The sequence below is a fragment of the Frankliniella occidentalis genome, unplaced genomic scaffold (genome assembly GCF_000697945.3).
Source record: "Frankliniella occidentalis isolate FOCC.00 unplaced genomic scaffold, Focc_3.1 Scaffold26, whole genome shotgun sequence".
Lineage (NCBI taxonomy): Eukaryota > Metazoa > Arthropoda > Insecta > Thysanoptera > Thripidae > Frankliniella > Frankliniella occidentalis.
This window is the reverse complement of record NW_026267156.1, coordinates 2,790,289-2,807,249: the sequence shown is the minus strand read 5'-3', so window position 1 is coordinate 2,807,249 and position 16,961 is coordinate 2,790,289. Positions and strand designations below refer to the sequence as shown.

The window sequence follows — 16,961 nt, the reverse complement described above, 5'->3', positions numbered from 1 at the left end:
CGGGGCTCGGGCCGACATACGCAGTCAGTCGCGCCGTGCTCTCCAACCAGAGCAGCCTTACTCCATGGCAGCCGCGCATCACGGACTATAACAACAAGAGTAAGAGCGGTAGCAGCCAGGTGGCTGATTCACCCCGCGCCCTTCTGATGTTATGCTACACCGCATTACTGTACGTGGGGGCGGGTTGCCTACTCGCTTTGCCCTTAGGGGGGCCATGGTCGGGGGCAATATGCAAGCCCGCCTCGACGCTTTGCGAGCGGTACGAAAAGTGCGCGGGGTTAATCAGCCACCTGGTTGGTATCGATGACCTGACAACGTATCTTGCCAGAGGGATTCCAGTCCGCACCACAAAAGTGCCTCTCCGGCGCGAGAAAAATTGTACCAAAGTTTTGATAATATTTTGTATTTTTAATCCATGGCTTAGTCAAATTTCTCGACATCGGCTGCGCTCGCCATTTTGCGAAAATATTGTGAAATATGAAAAGATTTATATCAACAATTTATTGAAAGTGATATGAACTACTTTCACCAATAATCCAATAATAGAACTGTCTGTCGTCCTTTGCATGGTGACAACGCGCACATGTCAATATGTAAGTGCACTGCCTTACAAAGGGCCAGGGGCTATTCACGGGGACACGTCTATACGTCTGTAAGCGTCTGTACTGGCGGGCACCTTGCTGGCGGGGCCGGCGGGGCCGGCCGGCGGCAGGTATGGAGCGTGCCGCGGATCCTAGCGGAGCCCCGGCGGCGGCACCGCAAAGGGTCAGGTGCCGGCTCGAGTTTGGCGACCAGATGTGATAATAAAACTCAGGTGCCCATCCACGTCGACAATGAGAAAGAAGGTACTGCAAAGACATCTGCAAGCCATGCCCAGCGCAGCGCTGGCGACGGGGAGGCCGTGGGACTCGGGTGGACTGGGTGGACGGGCAGCAGGAGGAAGCCCCTCGGTGGCAATATCTGAAATTTGAGTGGCGGAAAGGTGTTGTGTGTTCTGCGTGTGTTTTTCGACTCTCTTCCATGGAAGAGCCACCCGTGCGGTAACTGATGCTGCGAGTTAATTAAATATCAGACCAATATATACTATGAGAATGTGTGTGTTAATTTCGGATCAATTTCTTTATCGATCTGATGCGAAAACCGATGAATTTTTGATGTCAGTTGTCGTTCCGATATCGATCTGATTGTTCGTTGCTCGCTGACATGCAACATCGTTCGACTGTCAGCTCGACTTTCGGTGGCACACTGTCTGCATTTTGGCAGAGTCAGCTAAACGTGGGTGTTAACAGCTGGCCGCGCAGGTAGAAGAGGCAAGAAAACGACAACAAACGCCGTGATGCTGACGTTCGCAAGAATTAGTAGAACGCAAAAGTAAGAACAGAGCAAGAGCAAATTTTTTACTCCGCTACGGTGTTAGTTTTTTACCCATCTAATGCTTTTCTTGAGAGAGTGTAGAGTATAGTTCATTCGCTAAATGTAGACACACCGGCATCCCTCTAAACCCGAGGCCCCATTGTAAGCGTCATTACGATGCGTGGAGCCCGGTCCCCGGCCCCCGCCCGACCCCTAGCTAGACCTGCCAACATATTTTCATTGGGAGAGCGGAGGCCGGCGAAGCAGGCGCGGGTGTCTTCGGCAACTCTAGGCCGAGGGATCGACCCTCGTAATGAGCGTAACCAGGCCGTTTATGAGGGCGACAAAGAAGGGCCAGCGATTGTTTCGATTTCCTTTGCGTGCCGGTGTGTCTACATTTAGCGAATGAACTATAGGGAACCTCTTGTAGTGTAGTGTTAGTGTTAGTGCTAGTGTCAGTGTTGTGTTGAGGGCCAAGGTCGCAAATAGCAGTCTGAAGTAAGCGTAAGCATGGCGCCTGCGTCTCCCGCGTCCTCCGTGGGGGTTGGTCCGAGGGGGCGCGACGCAATCGACTCGTCGACCTGCAGCCCTGCAGCACGCACAACCTTTTGGCAGGATGGGGACTCAGTACTCGTCTCCCCGTCCTCAAGCCCACGCGGAAAGGGTTGCCCTAGTAGTGGCCTCTGTCTGTGTTGCAGCTCCAGGGGTTCCCCGCCGCCCCTTGCCGAGCCGGCCCCTCCCTCGGCAGCGTCCTCTCAAGGCTGCGTCTTGTTGCCACCCTGCTCTCCTCTCCTCCCCTCGCCCCACCCCCGCCCTTCCCGACCAGCCTCAACAACAACAACAACAACACCCCCCTGCCCCTTGCCCTCGCCTCAGCCCGCTCGCCGGCCGCCGCCCGGGCCCGGGCTGCAACCCCCTCCCCTCCCCCACCCCTAGTCAGCAACAGTCGACAGTCCAGTCCAGTCAGTCTGCAAGGTGCGCGCCGCCCCGCAGCACCATGCCGTTCCGCGTGTGCCAGCAGGCCCTTTTCCCCGACGGGGTCGCGGCCGCCGCCGAGGCCCTGCCGCACAACATGGCCTTCCCCGTGGACGCCCCGCCGGCCCTCCGCCGGACGACGCGCGCCGACAACGAACGCTTCGCGGTGCTCATCGAGCACGTCGACCTCCCCACGTCGCTGACGTGCAGCAACATGCTCATGGAGGCCCTGACGCATCAGCTGACCGGTTGCGGCGTCGACGTGCTTCCCGGCCAGGTGGCCTTGCTGAGGCACCGGCTGGCCGTCCAACTCGCCCTGCACCGCCGCCGCTACCTGGACGCCATCGTGGAGGCCGTGACCAGGAACTACGGGTACTACGACGGCAACGCCTACCTCGACCTCAACCGCATCCCCAACATGCAGGCCATGGTCGACGGCTACATCCGCGATACGGGCGACGCCTGGACGGCGAGGGCGTTCGGCGTGGAGGTGATTCAGGCCTGCGCGGACTCCGAGGCCGTCAACATCCTGATCCTGTTGCCTGGCCACGGCACGTCCATGGTCAGCCCGCACGAGGGTATTACGCCCCTGAGGACCGTGTGTCTGCTGTGCTCTGACAGCGAGTGCGCGCCAAGATACTCGAGCGTCTTTAGAGTGGGCTGCTACCCCCCGTCCGTCACCACCCCTTCGCTGCCGCCGGCGCCCCCACCGCTGTGCTCGCCTCCTCAGCTGTCCCCCGACTCTGGACTGGAGTCGACGCCGTCTCCACGTCCCAGTGGGCACTGCGCTGAGGTCCAAATCAAATCTGAGGGCGAAGAGGACTCTACCGCAAGTGGACTTAGTTCCGGCTGGAGTGATAGTGATGTGAATAGTGTCAAATCTGAAGATCTTGGACCCGGCATCAAAAGTGGCAGTGAGGAGCAGTGCGCCAGCAGTACGCGTCCAGTTCACGGGCGCCGGCTCATGAGGATCCCCGTGCAGGACAAGCCGTTGACGCTCGCGACGTGGAACGTGGGCTACTTGTCCGCGGCGGGTGCTTGCCGAGGGGCGCCTCTGTCGCCGTGGTTGGGGAAGCAGGTGAATGGGCCCTCGGGGGTGGCCCGCAGCCTGGCTGCCAACGGCGTCCAGATTGCTGCCCTGCAGGGACACGCTCTGGAGTCCAGCATCGGCGAGCTGGAGGGCTACACGGTGTTCGCCCACGGCGGCGTCGGCGCGAGCAGCACGGAGACGGGCTTCGCGGTCCGGGACGACCTGGTCGGCGCGGTGAGCAGCTTCGTTTCCTCGCCGTCGTCACGCGCGTGCCGGCTGGACCTGTTCGCCACGCCCATGAACGTGTCCCTGGTGAGCGCGTTCGCCCCGCCCGAGGACGCCGCCGAGGAGGTGCACGAAAGCTTCTCCAAAGCGCTGCGCACCATGGTGAGCGCCGCCCCCCGCACCGCCGTCCTCGTCGTGCTGGGTGACTTCGGCGCCGAGGTCGGCCGCCAGCCGAACTCGCTCAGGTGCGTCGCGGGGAAGTCCAGCCTCCACCGCGACTACAGCAGCAACGGGGTGCGCCTCGTGCACTTCGCCAGGCGCAACGACCTGGTCATCAGGTAAGCGCGAAGTGAAGCCGTGGCCGCGGAAACGCGAAATAAACGTCACCTTCTGCGATCAACTTCACCACTCGTGTGTTTCGCCCGCCAGGTCGACCATACTGGACAAGAAGGCGGACGCGCGCGCCACCCGGATGACCGTGGAGCGGCTCGCCGACGGCTCGGAGCGGATATCATGCAGCCAGGTGGACCACGTCCTGGTGCGCAGGTAGGGTCTTCGTGTTGATCTGGCTCTGGTGCTGTGTCCTGGGGGCGAGGCTATGATCGCAACCTCTGAACGACTGACCTCTAACCGTGCACGTGGATTTCCCGATAGGCAGTACCGCGGCTCCGTCCTGGCCGTCCGGTCCGTCCCGAGCGCCGGCCTCAGCGACACCAACCACCGCATGGTCCTGGCCGTGGTTTCTGTCCCGTACGGCGTGCTGGCCAAGAGCAAAAACGCAGAACGGCCAAAACCATCCGTCTCGCAGGTGAGTTTTCAATGACATTTGCTCTTGAAAAACCGAATGCGTCGGTTGAGTGTGTGAAGTCTTACGCTAAATGCGCACTGTGTCATGTGCTCGCAGGTCTTGGAGAAGATGCTGCTGTGGAAGAAAGCGGACGACGCGGCCGAGGAGATGTACCGTCGCCTGACGAACCGGACGGTGGCGGTGAAGGAGGAGCACCTCAAGCAGGAACGGGAGGGCCAGAACGGCGGGGATCTGGACGACGTGATGGATGACCTCGGAAAAATATTGCAGGAGATCAAGGAGTGCGAGACCAAGATAGAGAGCAAGTCTCGCCACAGCGAACCCCGTCACCGTCGGCTCCCTTCCCCGGTAAGTCGGCCTCCGAACGGCCTTCAAGACGACCATGGCAGTGGAAAAGTCCTGCAGGACGAGATCAAGGAGTGCGAGACGAAGATAGAAAGTAAGTCTCGCCACAGCGAATCCCGTCACTGTCGTCGGCTGTTCTCCCCAGTAAGTCCGCCTCCGAACGGCGCCGATGACGGCCTTGGAGAAGTCCTCCAGGGCACTAAGGAGTGTAAGGCCAAGTTAGAGAGGAACGACTCTCGTCACCATCGGCTCCCCTCCTCAGTAAGTCCACCTCCGAACGGGGTTGATGACGACCTTAGAGAGGTCCTGCAGAGCAGTAAGGAGGCAAAGACAGAGAGGAGGCTTCATCACCGCGACTCCCGTCACCGCCACCGTCACCGTCGGCGCCGTCTCCCCTCCCCGGTCAGCCCTCCCTCTCCTGCACGAGCGCCCCGTAGCGCACCGGTCGCATTCCAAGTGATGATCCCTAGTCCCAGCGCCTCTTGCTGGGTGCTCCCTCGTGGTCATGACCGCCCTAATCCTTACTGCGACACCCCGCGAGACCGTCGTCGGAGGGGTATGTTCGGCCAAGAGGCCTCGGGCAACGCGCCACAAAACAGTAACGAAAGGGTTGCTCGCTTTCGCCCTTACTAGTCCTTTTAAGGCGTTGGAATTATTCATGTATTTTTTGATCTCCAGTTTTGATGTTTTTACAAACTGTTTATGACTGTTTTTTTAAAGAAATATTTTATAAGTTTTTTACCATATTTTTAGGGCATGACGAATGTTGTGTTTTTTGATCTCCAATTATAGTGTCTATTAGAATAAGGAGCAGTCCGTGTACTTTTTAAAAGTTTGTAATAATAATGATAATGTTTTTATAACTTTTGTCATTTTATTTGGAAACATTTTCCCTCACATTCATACAAAATGTTTTGCTTGGCCTGACGATAAGAGCAACACTATCGGCTAAACCAAAATTTTGGCAGTGAAATGAGACGTCCCAGGCATGATACTTACAGCACATTTTCACATTAAATATCATCTTTGGTATTCAACAATAATCATCTGATAAAAAAATCCTACTGAATTCTAAAGTATGTTACTGATTTCTCCTAACATAACTTAAAACGTTAATTAAATTAAAACAATAAAAACAGGACACAGATAATTGATTAACTGATTTCTAAAAACTAAGATATGTCACATCATTTTCGTATTTTTAATTTGAATTTTTGAGTTTTTAGAATGCTGCAATAGTAACCAAATCCAGTCTTAGTCTTACTTCAGAGCATTGTTCTAAACACTTGAACCTATACCTACATCACCACTCAAATATCTACAAAACACAAATGGCACTACACTTTACAATTTGTAAAGATTTAAGATCAATTCCTCTTCTCAGTTTACTGAATTAATGGCACATGCCAAATATATAACTGACAAAAATGACTGAAGGACGGTGATCATGATTTCATTACTGTTTCTTGTATCTTGGGAACTATGTTCACATAAATGATGGTAAAGTCCAAACAAATAATGAAGCCTGATCTATAATATGTTGTATCACATGCATAAGTAATCAACCATAGATGTATTCACTGTGATATGTAAGTCGTGTGGCCTCATACAGCCACAAACCATGACACACAAAACGACTTAGGACTACAACACATTGAAGATCGAGCTTAATAAATACACATTCTGAAGATACTAATCAACAGCCACAGTTATTTTTCTTTTGTACTACGCAAATTTGGGAATCATAAGTCCATTGGTATCCTTTTAAAACTTTTATAATGCTGGCAAGAAGAGCAGTGTCTTTTCATATGTACCATTACTTTCAAGCTAATAAATATGTCTATCAGTTTTCCTAGTCAGCATAACCCTGATGCATAGATGACATTTCGTATCTTTCAAATAACAACCCCTAAAAAGTGTACCTCACACTTCGATTAATAAATCACTTTCCCAACAGTTTTAGACATTTTTTTTTATATTCATGGATCTGGCTCAAGCGCTAATTGCTTGAAACAATTACTTGGAAGTGCTTCACTGATCTCTCCTATATTGTCAACTTCAGCAACTAATCGTTCAAGATCTTCTTGATAGCTCTTCATCCATTGAGTCTGTAATAAAAAATAAATAATTGCTCCATGAGTACTAAAAGATCTTTAAGCAAAGAAAATCAAGCTTACTGCTGTTAGGAAAAACCGTACCTGAGCCTGTTTAGCACTTGTAAGAGATTCAATGCGATTATCAAGATTTGCACGATCAAACTCTTGTTTTGCTGCCTCTAATCTTTCTTCTAAATTGTTCAAATCCTGAGAGTCATCATCTGCAATTTATGCAAGCATTAGTTGTGACATTTTTGTTTTTTTAAAAAATCACCTTAGAAATTACACATTAATAAAGATAATTTGGTAGTAGAAGAAATTCTTACTTGTGTCAGAGTATTCATTCAATTCTTTGATGATTGCTTCTACTTCTTCTAAGGCTTTCTGCACTTGTTTTGCTGCATCTGATACATCACTCTTTGCTTGTCCCACATTCTTTTTGGCACTGGAAGTAAGGTCTTCATCTCGTGTGGCTTGTTGTTCCAATTGGCCTACATTCCTACCAGTTTCAACGACGCGTTCAGCCAGCAAATCTGCTTCATCTCTCAACTTTCCAGCCTTTTCCTTGGTTTCTTGTGCTCCCTGTCGGATCTCATCGGCCTCCTGAAATACATTTCAGCAATATAAAAGTTTGACTTTTTTCAGAATGTACTGTAATAAAATGAAAAATGTACAAATGAATTGTAATGGATTATTCCCCTTTGACACACCTTACTAGCCTGGTCAGCATATTTCACTTGAGCATCCTGTGCAGAGTCCCGGGCATTTTGGGAATTTGTCTGAGCACCCGCTAAAGCAAGCCGAGCATCATTTGTTTTGATCTTTGCCTCTGTGATGAGCTGAGTAATATTTGGCTTTTGTTTCAAAGCTTTGGGTGCTTGTGCTCTACTTTCTTGAACTTGTTTGTCAAACTCTAAAACAAATTTTAGAAACAAAAAAAAATTAACAATTATTATAATTCACTTTTTCATGCATACTTTCTTTGTGTTGACATACATAAAAATATTAGTTATAAACACAATTTTTTTTCTTAAAAATTCATAATTATGGTATCTACATTATTTATTTAAACAATGACGGCTCAGCCCAAAACAGAGCCCTACTTTCTTAGAACATGTATTAGTACAGATTATAATCAATAGTAAAACAATTTTTAAATTTTTAAAAGAGATTAAATTGACTAACTTTGAAGTGTTGCATATGTTTCTTGCGCTTCCAGGAAAATTTTCTCTCCTGTTTCTACAGCTTCTGTTGCCTTCGCATAGGCAGCATCAACTTGGGACAGCAGTTCCGTTGCTTTGTCTCTCTGTTGCTCTCCCGCCTGAAGGAGGCCCTCTGACTGTTCCATTTGAATATTTAGATCCTTAAGCAATTCTGTGTGAGAACTGACAAGTTCCTCAGCATCTGTTTTCATTCTCTCTGCCTGAAAACAAATAAATTTGGGGGGTGAAACTCAATCTTTTATCTTGACAGAGCTGATAGATCCAAGTGTCATCAGACATGTAAACACAAAAGAACTTCAAAGAACTTACTTCTACTTTTGCAATATTAGCATCTTCCTTTATTTTTGGTACATTGATATCCGGCAGAATAAGAGCAAAAATATCACTGTAAACACTCAGTGCATCTTCATGAGTAGCATTTACTCGAGCACTAGTCATGGTAGCATACCCCTTAATCCCTTCAAGCTTTTGGCCAAGTTGAACAATATCTCCTCCCAGCTTGCGTAGCTCATTACTACAAAGAAATAAAAAGGCCAGGTATCAGATAGCTTAAAGACAAGTAATCAGCAATAAAAACAATACAAATGCCTTTCATTCTGAAGAAAATTACCTGGTATTTTGCTGTTGATTTAGCGCAGAATTAGCTAAGGTGAATGCTTTGGATGACACATTCTTGGCCTCTTCAGCAATTTTCTTTATCTTTTCTACCTCATCTTCTTGCCTGGAAAGCAGAGATAAATGTAAGTTACGAATCCTTAAGGGCTTTGGTGCTTTACAAATGGGGTAAAATTTTGACTAACTGTTCAGCTTTAGTACGAGCTTTTCGGACTATATCAGACATCTGAGCACTTCTCTGACCAAATTCATTGGATCGATCCAAAGCTTTTTGAAGTGCAGCTTTACCATCAGTTTGGAGATACTCCATAGTGTTCTGAAATTTGTAGGACACACTTTTGTAGTTTGCCAGAAAGTTAAATGAGAAGAAAGTACAATAGTTCAAAATAAATTCAAGTTACCTTTAGGTTTGACTGAATTCTTTCAATAGTCTTTTCTGCCATTGTAACATTTTTTTCACCTTGTTCTGTTGCAATTGCTGCTTGCTTTGTCCATTTCTTCACCTGAGTTGTTGATGATGCTACAGCTTCCAACTGCTTACGGAAATCTTCTATTTTCTGTAGTAAACTTGTGTCCTCGCCTTCAATAAAATAATTTTAAAATGAAATTATTAATAATAATAATAAAAAATTACCAATATAGTTTGTAGTGATTTATTCATAAGGGAGAGAAAGCAAACAAATTGAAATGATTGAAAAAACTTACTTCCAGCACCTGTCTTCGCATCTTCATGAAGTTTATCAACATTCCTTTGCACTTCAGCCAAGCGGCTTTCAAAATCACTGTCATCTGTTGTAGTAGGATTATTGGCAATGTCTTTCAGAACGCGTTTCAGTTCATTTAACTTTGAACGATGAGCTGATACAGCGTCCTGAACTAAATTATAGCAAGCAGGACAGTCACGGCAACCATGTTGACGATCATATTTGTTTTCTTTACAGCGGTCACACCGTCTTCCTTCCACATTTTCATAACACTGTAAAAAACAGATTTTCATTCATTACTATCTACAGCTCGGAAAATTAGTGTTAAAATCTCTAGAACAAAACTTCTTACTGGACACTGTCCTGATGGATCACATTGTAAGTTAGTGGATCCAATTCCATCACAATCACAAGGTTTGCAGCCATCAGTGGAAAAGCCATAGTGATAGGGAAGACATTGATCACAGTGAAGACCAGTAATTCCTTCACGACACACACACTGGCCAGTATTGACATTACATGTGTGATTTACTGAGCCAATAGGATCACAGTCACATGCTTGGCAACCCTAGAAAGTAATTTGTCTATTAAAGTCTGATGCTGCGACAATCTACCAGAATTCCTGATAAAGACATGAAACACTTCCAGTACCTCTCCACTCAAAATGTTAAAGTAGCCAGGCTCACAAGAGTCACAGTTGGTACCCAAAACGTGAGGTTTACATTGGCACTGGCCAGTAAACTGATCACAAATAAGTGGTCCAAATTTAGTTTCATTAGTCCCATAGGGGGAACATTGGCATGGTTTGCAGTCTCCCTTGGTTTGAGAAAGTGGATCTCCATAAAAGCCTGAAAATATTAATTTAAAAAAATGAAAAACACAGCACCAAAGAATTAAATATATTTCTTCAAAAACTTCATTTGTATTCTAACAGAAATGTTATATGCATACCTGGGAGACATGATTCACATTCAAAGCCTCCAGTATTGTAAATACATTTTAGGCACTCTCCACTTGTACGATTACAGTTCCCAACAGCATTTGGGTCCACATTTTCATTACAGTCACATGCCTGGCAAAGTTTTACATCGCCAAACCGGCCTGTAGGATCTCCATAGAATCCATCGCTGCAAAGATCACATTTAGGACCTAAACAGGTAAAGATAGTTCTTTTAGATCACTTCTATTACAATTTGAATGTTACAGTTGTAAACATATAGAGGAGTGAAACACCATTGCCAGCTTACCTGCGTATCCCTTGGGACATTCCAGACAAATAACTGTTTCATCAGGAAGCTGGAAGCATGGACCCCCATCAGGGCAAGGACAGGGCTTGCAGTCATTGGATGTCTGTTGTAAGGCATTTCCATAATATCCCTTGGCGCATCTGTCACAATTGTCACCAGCTGTATTGTGCTGGCAAATACAGCGACCTACAAAAATACTTGAGTTAGACCATACTGTAAAATGTTAAGAAAGATAAACTATAATTCCAATCCATTTTTTAGATTCTTTTCAGTTACCAGTGTCTGCATCACAAATGTCAGCATGTCCATGGCAGTTACATGGGACACAACGGGCAAATGGTCCACCATGAACTGGGTCATGTCGAAAACCTGGAGCACACGATTCACAAAATTGGCCCACATATCCTTCTGGGCAAGTGCACATTTCAATCCATTGGGCTGATTGCCCAGCTGCACCACGTCGGGCAGCTTGAAGCTTGACATCGTCCAAGAAGCCGACTCCCTCTGGAGTGTATGTTCCTCTGATCTTGATAGCAGTCAAATTGGAGAGCAAAGACATCAGCTCGCGAGCAGTGAGACGAGGTTGCCACCCATAGTCTTGATTTTCGTGTAGACGGAAGGTATATTCCTGGTCCTAATAGATAACAAAAAGAACATTAACGATAGTGATACAAATATGGGAAAGAATGCAGGTATGAGAAAAAAGTGAGTTGGTAATTTTTTTTCAGGCCAAGATGTACCTTCACAGTCGGAAGCTTATTGCCTTGTCCAAAGATGGCCTGGGATATAGAAAGGCCTGAGCCTTCCAATACAACATCCTGCACTGTGGGACTGGGACCATTCTCACCAATACGCAAATGGAAGCTAAGGTCTTGATTGTAGCTAGCTCTCTGATCACCCAAAAATTTATCTAAAAATGGAGCCGACAATAAAAGATTACTAGACACCAAAAAAGGAAACAGACCTGTTTTCATCAGACCTCTCACTCACCAGGTGCAACAAAGTAGACTGGATCTCGGGATGGAGCACTAACGCCAATGGTTTGTGTAATGCTGTTGTACTCAGAAGGAATGGGCTGAGCAGTGACATCTTCTGCAGTCCACTTTTCATTTCCTCTAGCAAAGGCACTTTCAATGGTAACTAAAAACAATAATGGAAATTATTATGGTTTAAGTTTGTTTGGAAGGCAATATAAGAGAATATAACAGACTAAAATAAATACCTTTAGAATATCCAGGCGCAGACTGACAAACTGAGGAATGACCATAACAGAAGCAAGGAGTGCAACCGAATTCATTCTCTGTATCCAAATTGAAGAAACCTGGTTTGCACCTGGAAAATAAAAAGGAACACGCTGTTTTAAACACGTGACCTGAAAATGATTTTATTTTATGGAATGAGAGCAGGACTGATCCCAGCCAGGAGGGTCCCGGCCGAGAGGTCCTTCACTCGAACAAAATCAAAGTATACACCCCCCAAAAAAATACATAAATAAAAAATCAGTAAAAATCAGAAACAAATCAAGGAAAGGTCGGGGAAAAAAGAAAAAACAGAAAAATAAAAAACAACAGAAAAATCGGTGTACGTTTGTTGTTTTAGTAAAGGAACCCCTAGGTTCCCCAGGTCCCGGCCCGCGGTCCCGGGCCCGGGCCGGCGCACTTACACTGCGCATCGCTTCCCCTCGACGTGCTCCTTGCAGGCGCAGGCGCCGGAGTACGGGTCGCAGTTGGGCGAGTTGTCGGCGCTGCCGGCCTCGTTGCAGTTGCAGGGCGTGCAGCCGTGGGGGCCGAAGTCGTAGTGGTTCGCCTCGCAGCGGTCGCACTTCTCGCCCGTCACGCCGGGCTTGCACTGGCACTGGCCGCGGGCGTTGCACTGCAGGCTGCGGGACCCTGGAGAACAGCAAGCAGACGGTCATCAACGCACTCCTCTCGGATATGGAAAGCTCCTCCGCGCGCCTTTAGCCGCCCACACTTACCTTTCTCGTCGCAGTTGCAGTTGATGCAGACCTTATCCTCGCGCTCGTAGAAGGTGTCCTTGCAGCGCTCGCAGTTGGCGCCGGCGCGGTTGCCCAGGCAGTCCAAGCAGTGTCCTCCGTGCCCCGTCTGCTCGTACAGGTCCTTGTCGAAGAAGCAGCGCGTCGCGAAGCCGTTGCACTCGCAGGCTGCAACACGAGAGATAGTTAGTTGCAGAATATGGTAGCGAATAGAGTTCGAGAACACAGCACGGCTTTGGATAGATCATGTAGTCAGTGAGCATCATCGATGGCAGGCCCTGGAGGACGCTGACGCGGACCTGGAGACGACGAGAGGCAGCCTGCACATACTCACTGGTGCCGCTGTACCAGGGCCTGGTGCCGTCCCACTCAGCAGCCCGGAGCAGCTGGGCCAGCTGCAGCAGTAGCAGCAGCAACAGGAGCCGCGCGCGGAACATCCTGCGTCTAGATGGGGACTATGTGTCCGCAGTGAACGAGGGTGGCCCCCGAGGGGAAGACGACCCCTCCGCGGCCAACAGCATCAACATCAACCACAACCCAGGGGACCGAACCGAACAAAATGTTTTGATTCCGCTCGAGTTTGTGGATCACAAAACCTCCTCGGCTCGGGGTTGGTGCATGACTAAAGCGGCGAAGAGCGCCAGTGTGGACGGGCGAGGAGGGGAGGAAGGTGGAGGTGGAAGAGGAGGAGGAGGTGCCGGACGCGGTACGCCCACGCGGCGCGACTCGGCCGGCGCGGTGAGGTGGGGCCTAAAGTCCTGGAGCTGTCTGGGCGCCACGGCCGCCGCGGTGCACAGTCACGGCATCGGATCAGGAATGTATCCCTCGGTTCCGGCTCGCGCCGAGGGGGACGCTGACGGCGCGGAGGCCCTGGAGCCCAACCGGAGGCTGTTGCCTTACTGGGAGACCCGCCCCACCACCAGCTGCATCAGCAGCCCAGAAACGCGCTCTTTTGCTCGTCAAATGGCGACCGGACTGTAAAGTTCATTCGCGAACGAGAGCGCGTGAGCAACGGGCCGCGCACGCCGCGCTCGCCCACTCCCAATGAGCGGCCCTAAAGGTCAGTCACGCCAACCGCGTCCTTTTGCCAAGCAAACGGCGGCGACAAGCCCATCCGCAACGCCCGACCGATATACGTGTTGTTGTAGGAGACTGTACCCGGCGGTGGGGGGCGTCACGGGTCGCGTTATGAGCTTTAGGCCGCGAGCGGCGCGCCGCGACGGGGCGCAGGACGCGGCCGTTGCGACAGGGCGCGGCGGCCACACCTGGCGGTCCCGGCGGGCGGCAACATCACCGGGGCGCTCGTTGTAGAACGATGCAGGCAGAGCGCGCCGAGTACCAGCCCGGCCTGCACTGGCCTCCTTCCTTCGTGCGCTGCTTTGCACTGCTGCTGCCGCCCTGCAAGTTCGTGGCGCCGGTTTGGCGGGGTGTCCCCTGGGTTGGTGGATGTGGGAAAGGGGGGAGGCGGGCACTCACAGCTCGCACACGACGGTTACTCGCGAAGGCCGGCCTCGGGAAGGGCCAGGGGGGTCATGACGGCCGCGAACGCGACGAGGAGCGCACCAGGTGTGCGCGGGCAGGCCAGCACGGCGGGTGCAGCCAACAAAAGACACTCGCGCGCAGGACGAGACGCGGCGGTGTGCGGCGGGGCCGGGGGCCGTGCTCCTCGCGAGCGGTCCGCGAACACACTGAACTCTCCTTACTCCAGTACAGGGCCGTGCAGGAGGGAGAGAGGGAGAGAGGCGGGCTGGACCGGAGCCAGCGGGATGGTCGCGGGGCGCGGCGGGGGAGGAGGGGCGCGGCCCGCAGACGGGCGGACCCACCTGAGCGGCGGACAGCCGGGCGGGGCTGCGCGGCCGCGGCGGTCCAGGAGAGCTGGGCCACGCGTGGACCTGGACCTCCGCTCACGGGTACTTGGCACTTCTCGGGTACCTTCCCTCCGGGCGGTCCGGGAAAGCAGGGCCAGGTGTGGACCTGGACCTCTATTTACGGGTACTTGGTACTTCTATGCTCGGGTCTACCCCCGCAGGCGCACCGGGAGAGGAGAACCAGGTGCTAGGTGTGGGCCTGGACCTGGGTACTTGGTACCTCTCGGGTACCTCCAGGCGCTTCAGGAGAGCAGGGCCATGTGACAGGTGGTGGACCTGGACCTCCACTCTCGGGTACCTCCAGGTGCTTCAGTGACAGGTGGTGGACCTGGACCTCTATTCGAGGGTACTTGGTACTTCTCGACTACCTTTGGGCACCCCGCGCGGGCACGTGCCCCGGCGCGGGCGACACAGTTGTCGGGGCCCGACCAGCCGGCCCTCGTTACGTATCGCCCGCCCCGGGCCTCGCGCGGCCCCTCCCGGGGTTTGCAGTCTCGCCCCGCGATGAAAGTGAGGCGTATACAAAGGGCTTGGCCCGCTGGAGGGCGCTGCCCCCGCTCGTGCTCCGCGCCCGGCGCCTGCGGCCCGCCTGGAGCCCGCCTGGAGGCAGGTCCGTCTCCCGCAGGAAGACTCCAGGCAGCAGGGCCCCAGACCTGGGTGGAATCGAGCTCCTGCGTGCGCTTTTGGTCGCTCGATGCCCTGCGGCGCTTTTGGACTCCGACTGGGTGGTCCATACTCAATGACTGCCGCACAGCTACCGCTTTACTGAGAAGGCCGGGCACACCAGGCCGCTGCGAAAATCCACTTCGGATTTTGCAGTTTTGCACTCTATGCATGCGTCGAGCATGCATTCCTTCTTATCCTTATCGTCTTTAACAGTAGCCATGGCGCCTTATAGGGATCATCCAGAAGGTTCGTCCGTCATTCGCCGTTACGAATCTGCCAAGTTCAGCCCCTGCAAGCTCGCAAAGCGCCTGGTGGGTAGGTAGGCCTGTAGTGCATGTGTGTACTACGGGGTGGCCTACCTTGAGTCTCGCAGGCGTCGAGCTCCCGTAATTTGCCGAATGCATCTGAGATAAGACGCATACTTCCTGGACGATCCCTTACGGCCCGAGTGGGCAACCCTCCTACACGCGTGCATGCAGTACTGTATAACTACAAGGTGTTTTTGAGCCACCTGATCTGATGCCATCTGCGAGGGGCACCGAGAGGGCGTACCACGGACGGGTAGGGCCATGGATGACTCCACTCCACTTGAACAAGCGGTCGTTGTTTAGGATCCTAGTTCTAGTTGAAGTCGAAGTAATATAGAAGTTGAATTGGCATAGTAACGAGGCCGCGAAAACTCAGATGGTTCTAAATTCAACAGGTGGCTGAGGATAACTACAGAAGTGCGTGGGGCAAATCAGCCACCTGACCTGGTATGTATACGATACTTTCATCGCGACGCTAGTTTAAAAGCAATCGCCATGGCAAAGGTTGCAACCCAAAACAGAGTTGTTGACTTTGGCGTCAACAGCATGTCATGAGGGGCCCCGGGACGACTCACCCTTGCACTCGTACGCGTCCTGCGCGGTGGCCCGGCGCCAGGGGGCGTCGTTGTAGAAGGGCAGGCAGCGCTGGCAGTCCGGGCCGTCCGTGTTGTGCTCGCAGCGACACTCGCGGCCGCGACGCCCGCCCTCGCGCGCCTCGGTGCACACGGACGCGTGGCCGTTGCACTTGCAGCGCGCGCCCACCGCGAAGTCGGCGATGGCGTAGAAGTAGGAGCGCAACACCTGGGCGTCACCGAAGTACTCGTCGCCGAAGGTGTTCATGCGGTCCAGGGTGATCCTGATGTCGGTGGCCGACACAAACTCCTGCAAAGCGAGTGGAAGAAACGTGTCGTCAATGGCTAGAAACCACGTTGACAAGTGCGGGGGATCCAAATATTATGGGGTCCCAAAAGGATCAGAACGGTCAAGGAGACCCTTAGAGTTTCCTTGGACACCATTGACGGTCCTGATCCTTTTAGGGACCCCACAATATTTAGACCCGGAAACGTCTGGTACAACCGACATTTCGTTTTTTAGACAGTCCCCTAAAGACTGTCTCTACCAGAAGGAAAAGCCCCTCCGCCCCCCTCCCTTCCTTGTTCACGAATTCGTCATTTTGCGCACTCACCTGCATCTCCGCGGACGAATCGAAGAAGTAGGCGGCTGGTCGTCCCTCCAGCGTGGAGAAGGCGATGTTGCCGCCCGTGAGCGGGGAAATGTCGGAGTACTCGGAGGTGCAGAGCGCGCGGGTGTCCTCCCCCCGCGGCGCGTACTGGCTCTCGGGCAGCCCGTACGAGTCGCGGCACGTCGCACTGGAAACGGTCAAGAGATAGAGAGGCCCTTTTACTCAGATTGCCGCCTGTGGTGTGCACCCCACCCAGGAATTGTAATTTTCCGGATGAGTGTTTTGGAGAAAATTTTTAAGAATAACAAAACATCACTTACAT

At 51.5% G+C, this 16,961-nt stretch overlaps 2 protein-coding genes across 3 annotated transcripts in view; one reads left to right on the top strand and one right to left on the bottom strand.

The window, feature by feature from the left end:
* On the top strand, nucleotides 1-5,544 carry LOC127749010 (uncharacterized). The gene is made up of 4 exons (XM_052265334.1): nucleotides 1-3,921; nucleotides 4,013-4,129; nucleotides 4,238-4,391; nucleotides 4,488-5,544. Exons 1-4 carry the CDS (start codon nucleotides 1,970-1,972, stop codon nucleotides 5,367-5,369), a joined length of 3,105 nt encoding a protein of 1,034 aa, XP_052121294.1. The 5' UTR covers nucleotides 1-1,969; the 3' UTR covers nucleotides 5,370-5,544.
* A 46-nt stretch (nucleotides 5,545-5,590) lies between these two features.
* LOC113206340 (laminin subunit gamma-1) overlaps nucleotides 5,591-16,961 on the bottom strand; it is a 22,005-nt gene continuing 10,634 nt past the window's right edge. Inside the window, exons 3-24 of one of the 2 annotated variants that reach the window (XM_052265333.1) lie at nucleotides 16,643-16,826; nucleotides 16,032-16,338; nucleotides 12,597-12,782; nucleotides 12,285-12,510; nucleotides 11,844-11,953; nucleotides 11,612-11,761; nucleotides 11,362-11,531; nucleotides 10,898-11,255; nucleotides 10,622-10,807; nucleotides 10,326-10,523; nucleotides 10,026-10,222; nucleotides 9,727-9,942; nucleotides 9,376-9,646; nucleotides 9,072-9,250; nucleotides 8,856-8,986; nucleotides 8,666-8,776; nucleotides 8,365-8,569; nucleotides 8,018-8,255; nucleotides 7,543-7,745; nucleotides 7,159-7,435; nucleotides 6,935-7,053; nucleotides 5,591-6,844 (exon numbers count right to left, since the gene is read on the bottom strand). In XM_052265333.1, coding sequence (XP_052121293.1) covers nucleotides 6,716-6,844; nucleotides 6,935-7,053; nucleotides 7,159-7,435; nucleotides 7,543-7,745; nucleotides 8,018-8,255; nucleotides 8,365-8,569; nucleotides 8,666-8,776; nucleotides 8,856-8,986; nucleotides 9,072-9,250; nucleotides 9,376-9,646; nucleotides 9,727-9,942; nucleotides 10,026-10,222; nucleotides 10,326-10,523; nucleotides 10,622-10,807; nucleotides 10,898-11,255; nucleotides 11,362-11,531; nucleotides 11,612-11,761; nucleotides 11,844-11,953; nucleotides 12,285-12,510; nucleotides 12,597-12,782; nucleotides 16,032-16,338; nucleotides 16,643-16,826 — 4,351 coding nt within the window. In that variant the 3' untranslated portion in view covers nucleotides 5,591-6,715. Of the gene's footprint in view, nucleotides 6,845-6,934; nucleotides 7,054-7,158; nucleotides 7,436-7,542; nucleotides 7,746-8,017; nucleotides 8,256-8,364; nucleotides 8,570-8,665; nucleotides 8,777-8,855; nucleotides 8,987-9,071; nucleotides 9,251-9,375; nucleotides 9,647-9,726; nucleotides 9,943-10,025; nucleotides 10,223-10,325; nucleotides 10,524-10,621; nucleotides 10,808-10,897; nucleotides 11,256-11,361; nucleotides 11,532-11,611; nucleotides 11,762-11,843; nucleotides 11,954-12,284; nucleotides 12,511-12,596; nucleotides 12,783-12,948; nucleotides 13,736-16,031; nucleotides 16,339-16,642; nucleotides 16,827-16,961 lie in introns of those variants that run through there. The other variant, XM_026422374.2, reaches the window with a different exon arrangement.

What these genes read in the sequence shown, in the direction of transcription:
- LOC127749010 (XM_052265334.1), top strand. Translation starts at nt 1,970, where the DNA reads ATGGGGACTCAGTACTCGTCTCCCCGTCCTCAAGCCCACGCGGAAAGG. An exon ending in GACCACGTCCTGGTGCGCAG is followed by an intron (nt 4,130 to 4,237) that starts GTAGGGTCTTCG and finishes ATTTCCCGATAG; the next exon opens with GCAGTACCGCGGCTCCGTCC. An exon ending in CAAAACCATCCGTCTCGCAG is followed by an intron (nt 4,392 to 4,487) that starts GTGAGTTTTCAA and finishes ATGTGCTCGCAG; the next exon opens with GTCTTGGAGAAGATGCTGCT.